Below are 8,457 nucleotides of genomic sequence, written 5' to 3'. Positions count from 1 at the left end.
AATTTTTCAACAAGTTTGCTGTATTTTGAAGCATATATACACACACATATATATAGAATATAGACACACACATACACCCACAAAATAAATGTGCTCACTGAAGAGGAAAGTGAAGATATATATACTGATCCTCCTGATCTTAGTACAGAGAATATATTTTCTTGAATATAATGTGTGTGTGTCAGTGTGTGTATATATATATATACCAAACATTTGTACGTATATTTCTTTGTACATAGAGTAGGTTTCAAGTGCAAGCTTCTCCTTTCTTCTATATGTCATGCTCTATCTTCAACCACTTTCTTCCCACCATTTTCAGAAATTATTATTATATTTTGTAAACGCAAAACCCTTTCTCCCTCTCTCTTTTCAACCATCTTTTTTTAGTTCGATCACAAAACTAACCAGAGTTTCAAAGGTACGTGAAATCATTCTTATCTGTTAAAGCATATCTAAATTATTTCATTTTAATCCATATTCTAGATTCTTGCTTAATTATATTCATGTATATATATATTGATATGATATTTTCAATTGTTATGCAATTTAATGCAAACCCTTTTAATTTTTTCCGTCAAATATTGTGTCAGAAGGAAGATTTCATTACAGAAAATTGGAAGAATGGTTTATTGTTTATGAAGTTCCATGGATGCAAGATTACGAATGTGAGTATACATAGTTTTCATTGTTTCCAGTTTTATTTATTAATTTTTTTCAATACAAAAAACAAAATAGAATTGAGAAAGAAAAAAAAAAAGATCAATGAAGAGAAGTGATTTCTGGAAATTCGAGAATGTTTGAAATTCTGTCATCATAAACAGTTTGTCAATTTTGTTTGATTGTGTCGTAAAATTTAATCTTTGTGATCGGATTTATTTTTATCGTCTATTAATTTTGTTGGGATTGGCGGACGAATCAATGGAACAGTTTCCAGATAGGCTTATAAAGAGTCGGTTGAATTTCTAAAAATCTGAATTAATGCTTTGGAGTTTGGAGAGGAGTAGTTTTAGTTTTATACAATTTAGACCCCTAATTTTAAAAGTCATATTGGAAGCATATTAATTCGAAGTGACTTACGTGACTTGACACCTATCGTAATGATAAATGGCTCGTCTCGTCGTGAACATCTCTTGAATTCTCAAAATTTCTGTCGTTCCATCCCCACAGGTTTTGTTAGAAGTCGGATTTTTTTTTTCTGAAACATTATGGCCAAATCTTGTTACGTATTCTTGAGTAATAATAGAAGGCAAAAACTTGTGTGAGACGGTCTCACATGAGACCCACTCATAATAGAATTAGAAGTCGGATTTTTTTTTTATTGAGTTGGAGAAGGTTTTGTTACAATTAAACATCTTCATTTGAGACTTAAAAATTAGATTTTGGGACAACATAAGTTGTAATTTAAAATAATATATATTAAAGTAAAAATTAATATTGTAGAAAATATTTTCACATTAGGTCCGCGCTGATATCTAGATTAATTTTCTACCTTACTTTTTGTGTGTGGACACAAATATTCGTTTGGAGAAATAGATTAAATTAAACAATATTTCAAAATAATTTGTTGCTATTTGGAAACTGTTTCGAGAAGCTCACAGTAGATCTTGACATAATTCAGCTTCAACTTGAATTTTTTTTAGCCAAATATTTTAAATTTGTAATCTTGGGTCGGATGAGATATTCGTCTTCAATACTTCTAAATGAGTTCTAAGAGGAAAAACGAAAGAAAGAAATGACATCCCAAATGAAATTTGTATGCTCCATAGAACATAGCACAATTCTCCCAATATTAGTTAGAAACAAGAATCTAAAATTCCCACACTAAGCATTTCGAAGCATATTATTCTTGCAAGTGTAAAATTTAATTTGAATATATATTATCATAAGTTATGCTTATCGTTTACCCGCCAATGTTACTTTATCATATTAGCTAATACATAATTGCCAGTTTTACACCAACTATACTTGCATGCGTTTCTAACAGAGATGAACCATACAAAAGGAAGATACACAGAATCAAAATGACGAGAGCTGGAAATCCTTTTCAATTTTCAACCGCAGCAAAGTACACTAAATGGAAGTTAAACCCATTAAAATTCATCCTCGTTATCATCATTCTCGGTGCCTTGTTGACGATTATTTCTTCTCCAACCGTTTGTCAACACAACGGTTTATCGATGAATGTTTCTAGGTAAGTTGCTAGATTGAAATCTTGTTATCAAGCAATCAAGAAAATGTAGTCTGGTCGCAATAGTGATAAACTGATTAAATGCAGGCCAAAATTTGTGAACAGGTGGATATCGGGAGTCTCAGACCCTCGATATGTATCATATTTAGATATCGAATGGGAAGACATACAACTAGCATTAAACAAGTTACCTGAAGATACCAAGATTCACAGGGTCGGCCTTCTGAACTTTGACGAGAATGAAATTCGTCAATGGAAACGAATCGTTCCCACGTCCCATCAAACCGTTTTGAATCTTGAATATGCTGAGAAAAATGTGACTTGGGAGTCCTTGTACCCTGAGTGGATCGATGAAGAACAGGAAGATACAGTCCCTAGTTGTCCCACGTTCCCAAATCTTGAAGTTCCAAGACAAAGACTCGATATGATCGTTGTGAAACTTCCTTGCAGAAATGAAGGGAACTGGTCCAGAGATATTGCTAGACTTCACTTACAGATTTCAGCAGCTCGTTTAGCGGCCTCTTATAAAGGAATTTACCCTGTGCACCTGCTTTTCGTGTCATTTTGCTTCCCTATACCAAACTTGTTTCCCAGCAAGGATCTTTTAACACGTGAAGGTAACGCATGGTTATATAAACCAAATTTGGCTGCCATGAGAGAAAAACTTTGGCTCCCAATCGGATCTTGTGAGCTGGCACTTCCTCTTGGAGCCATAGGTAATTGCAGTACACTTTCTCTAGTTATTTCACTCCATCAAATAGAAGATACCTTTATAGAAACTCCACTTGAAATTCATGTATTTAGAGTTCCGTACATGTACCAGTGTGAGTTTGTTATGAGGCTTGACTAATGCAATCATTTTAACAGATAGGGGTCACAGAGGGAAAAAGCAACGAGAAGCTTACGCTACAGTCTTGCACTCTGCTCATGTTTATGTTTGTGGAGCCATAGCTGCAGCACAGAGTATCCGAATGGCGGGATCCACGAGGGACTTGGTGATTCTTGTCGATGAAACAATCAGTGACTCCCACAGGAGTGGACTCGAATTGGCAGGCTGGAAAGTCAGGACAATACAAAGAATAAGGAATCCAAAAGCTGAGAAAGATGCCTATAATGAATGGAATTACAGCAAGTTCAGATTATGGCAGCTAACAGATTATGACAAGATCATCTTCATTGATGCTGATTTGATAATCCTTCGAAACATTGATTTCTTGTTTGGGATGCCAGAGATTTCAGCAACAGGCAACAATGGCACACTTTTTAATTCCGGAGTAATGGTAATAGAACCTTCGAATAGCACATTCCAGCTCTTGATGGACCATATAAATGAGATCGAATCTTATAACGGTGGAGACCAGGGATACTTGAATGAAATATTTACCTGGTGGCACCGGATACCAAAGCACATGAATTTCCTCAAAAATTTCTGGTTTGGTGACGATGATGACGTAAAGCGGAAAAAGATCCATCTTTTCAAAGCGGAACCACCCATTCTTTATGTTATACACTTCCTTGGAAACAAGCCATGGATGTGCTTCAGAGACTACGACTGCAATTGGAATGTGGATATTTTACAAGAATTTGCCATTGATATTGCCCACAAGAGGTGGTGGAAAGTGCATGATGCCATGCCCGAAAAACTGCAAGAATTCTGTCTGTTACCATCAAAACAAAAGGCACAGTTAGAGTGGGATAGAAGACAAGCAGAAAGAGGAAATTACACAGATGGGCATTGGAAGATCAAAATAAAAGATAAGCGTATCAAGAGATGCATCGATCCGTACTGTGATTGGAAGGGTATGCTGAAGCATTGGGGGGAATCAAATTGGACAGACAGTGGATTCCCTGTACCTACACCAGCTGCATTTAAAACAAGAACTTCTAGTTTCTGATTTAACAATCTCGAGAAATGTGGTACAGTCAACAAGAGGCTTCTCCTTAGCCTTCATTTGTTTGTTAATTCATGATTCTTTTTGTTACAGCGACAACTCAGGATTTACGTAAATGCAGAATCTTGAACACATTACATATTTTGTATATTTCATGAGGTTTTTCAGGATGAAGCTTCAACAGTTTGACAGAGTTTAATAACCTTATCCACATTGTTCATTTATTTTCTCGGTGGGTTTTATCCTGCCAAATGCATATCTTTCATGGTGACGGTCTACATAAATAAGGAATGTAACCTCAAAGGGATTTGAGGAACCAAAGAAGATCTCCTTTTGATAAGGAGGACAAAGTATCTCTTCCCTTCAGGATGAGAAGAAACCAATACTAAACCATATAAACAGGGAATCACAAGATGAATAGCGAGTAGATCCGCCCCAGGCCTCAACATAGTTGCTATCCTAAATTGCTTTTGGAAGTTGAGAGACTCAGCCACTTATAATGCGAGTTTTTGTTTCTTTTTTGGGCAAGTGACCTAGCCATGTTAGACGACTGCCTTGATCAAAGTGAAAAAATTATTAATAACAGCCGTTTGCGAAATAACTTAGCACTTCAGAAATATTCGTCCTCAAAATACACTTCAAAAGCAAAATTCCAACTGGTATTACTTCATTTCAAACACAAGCTCAGCACAGATTACACGTATTCTTTCAATCCAGCTAAATCAACTTACATGGCTACGAGAGTATTTTCAATGTTTCTGATTTGGTCCAGCTCTTATAATTGGGAAAAAGCTTCTGATGTACTTCTGCTTAAGAATATCATACAACGGCACATAACCAGATATGACTTAGGAAATACAAGATTGTACTCAAGAATCATTTACTTTCAGAAGTGAAACCAAAGCAACCATAATTGCCCTAAGAAAACAAGTTTGCCACGGATTCCTGTTGTCAAGAGAAATTATATGTTAAGCGGAAAATTCGAGATTGACTTTCTCCTGCAGAAGTAAAGATTAGGAAGAAAAAGAATCAAAGAACTCAAGAACTTAAAAAGAAGAAGAGTGAAGATTGAAATTCAGTAGTTACAAGTTACCGCCTGTGTTTCTCTCCTGACTCCTCCCTTCCTTCCCTTAGACCTGTATCCTGTATGTAACAAACTACTTGTGACTACCCACTCAAGACTAACCCTGTATAAATACATGTATTCTTATTATTTAATGGTTCACATAATCCTCAAATTTCCTTGGTTGTCTTCTCGCTCTTCTGACCCTATTTTCTTGAGCATGAGTTAATGTTTTAATAATTTTGATTAAAAGTCCCATAAAATCGTTAACTTCGTGAAACGTTACCCTGTCAGGAAATCTGTCTGTGAGGTTGGAGATGGATATAACACCATTGTCCCTCCTGAAATGATACTTCCTTTAATCAGCCTGTGACATCACATGGAACTGAGCTCGCTGTAAATTGTTGTTAAGGGACTCTGATAACATGTCTCTGTCCATCAAACAATGGTTAACAGATTCCAAAGACGATGAACTAAGGGACTCTGATAACATGTCTCTGTCCATCAAACAATGGTTAACAGCTTACAAAGACGATGAACCTGAAATATAAGTGGGTAGCATTGTGGTGGTTTGCCAAATACTGCTTCAAAAGGGGTCATCAAAATCGCCGAGTGATAGCTAGTATTCTAAAAAACACCACCCTCACTAGATACTTAGACCATTTAGTAGGTCGATCCATCACAAATCCTCAAAGATACTTAATCAACACTCGATTAAGGACCTCAGTTTGCCCATCCGATTGAGGATGGTATGCACTCGACATATGTAAAGATATGCCACTGTTTTTAAAAATTCTCGCCAAAACTTGCTTACAAAAACTGGACCTCGATCCGATATAATCATCTTTGGAAATGAGTGGTGTTTCACAACAATCTCTGTGAAAAGAGCTGCTACTGTCAAGGCTGTAAATCCATCCTTTAAGGCACCAAAATGAGCATATTTGGATAAACGATCATGATAAGTAATGGAGAACTCGCTTTGACAATAACCATCTGCTTCATTAATGAAAACATATAGAATTAATCACAAAGTTAGTACACCTTATCATATTAAAACAAATGGATAAGTCGAACTAGCCACATGGAGATAAAACAAATTGGATTAGGAAGTATTGTCAAGGAAATTATTTATTTTATTTTTTATGTCAAAATTTTTATATGAGTTTTTTAAACAAAATGGAGAAGGAGGAACTTATTTTTATTTTTATGTGCAAAATCAGGCTACAAAATTTTTCATGAGGTGTATTACACTTTGGTTGTCTAAGTGAACCACCATGTTTTCTTGATCAATTCCCAACTCCTTAATAATTCATTGTAATCAGATTACTTCCTTTACGGCTTCAGTTGCAGCCATGTTGCAGCCATGTATTCAACCTCCGTAGTCATTCATGTGCTTCCTAAGGTCTTTCCCTTCTTCCGCATGGATTGTATATAGTGACTTCTTCCAATATAATCTCTTCGCAAAAGATTTATTGAGATATAGACTCTCCAATTTTTTCCACAGGGCCAGAGCACATATTTCTCCAATGAACTCTCGAAGGACTTCATCGCCTAAAGGTAACAAGATCGCGATCTGTGCCTTTGAGTCATGTTCCTCGATCTTCTACTTGTCTGTAATGGCTTTGCATCGATCGTATCTGGTAATCCATTATGCAGCAAGAGGGCTTTCATCTTGATTCCTCCACTGGCTCAAATCGTTGGTGCCCGTAAATTTGTGATGATCGAATTTCAATGTTGCCATCATCAAAGAACCTGGTTTTGTGTACCACTCTCCAATTGATTCTTTGACCCGGTAAATGTTCATCACACAAGTGACCTAAACTTCAATGAATGATTTTTCATTGATAACCAAGTATGACTTAGAGAGATTTGACGTGGTTCAGTTCTTTTGAACCTACTCTGTGGCAGCCAACAGCGAGCAAGGATTTTCCACTATGAAGAATGAATGAAAGTGTACAAATCATCTAGCTTTCTAGTATTTATTTTGATCACTAAGTGGCAGTTCTAACTCCTAACAGCCTTGGCTATGCTATATAAATATCAAAGCCAAGTGCATTGTAACCAACTAGATTCCTTCGTAACTGCCCTTCTTCTTATCTATAGTGCTTTTAGAATCCATATACAGAGCCACAATTTAACAAAGAATATATGCGATAAATGGTTCTGTGTGTTCTCTACAAGAAGACGTAGCATACATTCACAAAATAACAAAGATCCAACGGCCATTCAATTAGAATAGGAGCAATTGAGATCATTGATTGAAATAACCATTCTCAAATTAAACCAAACATCGGACATTAACAGGGTAATTAAAATTATTAACGATTAATCCATAAAAATCATTTATCAAGAAATTAAATTTAATAATCTAGAAATTATGTACTTTCTTAAACGTAATAAAGGGAGGCATAAGTTGTTCAAATTTAAGGTTTTTTCGATTCTTGACGAAGTTTATCAATATTCTGGCAGAAAAACGTGATACACATTTATCGAACAGTTGAAATCGGATAAAAGATCCAATAACTACGAAATTTGACGAAGTGAACGGAGCGAGAAAAGAGGGAGTGGTTGTACCTCTCATCTGAAGATGGTTTCTGGGACATGAATTCTTGACAATTTTTATCAATCTTCACAAGAAACAACTCGATTACACAATCAAAATCAAGTGAAACAAAAAGACGTGAGGAGCAATGAACTTTGCGGGTGTATGTAGCGCAAGAAAAGAGGGAGCCGCCGTGTACCCTCGAATCCGTGATCAATCGGCGAAACAAAGTATTTACGCAATCAAAATCTTCTAGATTTCACTTCTCTTAGCGTCGTTTGATTTCTCTCCATCAAAATCAAACGAGGCGAAGAAGTGAAATCTGGAAGTGTGAATATACGAAGGAAACGGTCATATTGGTGGCGCGGCGCGTTCTAATTAAGGCAATATTGGGCCCAAATTTATTTATTTGTTTATTTATTATGTGATATACTTCATATGGTAATTCTTTTACACGAAGAATATAAAATATTTGTGTGATAAATTATTTGACCGATATGTTATCGATTAATCATATGTATTATTAAATAAGGTGAAAACTATAGTAAATAAATAATATTATTTTAATAAAATCGAAAGATCTTGTGCAAAAGATTAAATTTAAACTTCAAACATTAGACCATTTTGATACCTAAAAAAGGTTCATAAGATTCTTAATTAATACAAAAGTTTATATTAGACAGTCTCAAATATCAATTTTGTGGATTCATGAAAAATATTAGTTTTTATGTCAAAAATATTAATTTTTAATCTAAATATAATCGATATATAT

At 35.3% G+C, this 8,457-nt stretch overlaps 1 protein-coding gene and 1 long non-coding RNA gene across 7 annotated transcripts; one reads left to right on the top strand and one right to left on the bottom strand.

The window, feature by feature from the left end:
• The first annotated feature begins 263 nt into the window (after positions 1-263).
• On the top strand, positions 264-4,250 carry LOC140975419 (UDP-glucuronate:xylan alpha-glucuronosyltransferase 1-like). 3 transcript variants are annotated; one of them, XM_073439142.1, is made up of 5 exons: positions 264-418; positions 591-665; positions 1,985-2,191; positions 2,294-2,904; positions 3,056-4,250. In XM_073439142.1, exons 2-5 carry the CDS (start codon positions 646-648, stop codon positions 4,081-4,083), a joined length of 1,866 nt encoding a protein of 621 aa, XP_073295243.1. In that variant the 5' UTR covers positions 264-418; positions 591-645; the 3' UTR covers positions 4,084-4,250. The 3 variants fall into 3 exon arrangements, with proteins under 3 accessions (XP_073295243.1, XP_073295227.1, XP_073295235.1); XM_073439126.1 differs by having other exon boundaries at positions 2,276-2,904; XM_073439134.1 differs by having other exon boundaries at positions 265-418; positions 594-665; positions 2,276-2,904.
• On the bottom strand, positions 3,019-8,037 carry LOC140975438 (uncharacterized). 4 transcript variants are annotated; one of them, XR_012174966.1, is made up of 5 exons: positions 7,718-8,037; positions 4,812-6,136; positions 3,976-4,634; positions 3,573-3,846; positions 3,019-3,242 (listed from the first exon to the last, which is right to left on the bottom strand). It is a non-coding gene; the product is annotated as an uncharacterized lncRNA (long non-coding RNA). The 4 variants fall into 4 exon arrangements; XR_012174965.1 differs by having other exon boundaries at positions 3,976-4,051; XR_012174967.1 differs by lacking the exon at positions 3,976-4,634 and having other exon boundaries at positions 4,812-5,223; positions 5,430-6,136.
• Between the last annotated feature and the right edge of the window lie 420 nt (positions 8,038-8,457).

The sequence above is a fragment of the Primulina huaijiensis genome, chromosome 1 (assembly GCF_012295235.1).
Source record: "Primulina huaijiensis isolate GDHJ02 chromosome 1, ASM1229523v2, whole genome shotgun sequence".
Taxonomy (NCBI): domain Eukaryota; kingdom Viridiplantae; phylum Streptophyta; class Magnoliopsida; order Lamiales; family Gesneriaceae; genus Primulina; species Primulina huaijiensis.
This window is presented reverse-complemented; position numbering and strand designations above follow the sequence as displayed.

Excerpts from the sequence above, each read along its gene's own strand:
- LOC140975419 (XM_073439126.1), top strand. The coding sequence starts at position 646 with ATGGATGCAAGATTACGAAT. Across the intron at positions 2,192-2,275 it reads TTATCGATGAATGTTTCTAG|GCCAAAATTTGTGAACAGGT; the intron begins GTAAGTTGCTAG and ends GATTAAATGCAG. Across the intron at positions 2,905-3,055 it reads ACTTCCTCTTGGAGCCATAG|ATAGGGGTCACAGAGGGAAA; the intron begins GTAATTGCAGTA and ends TCATTTTAACAG.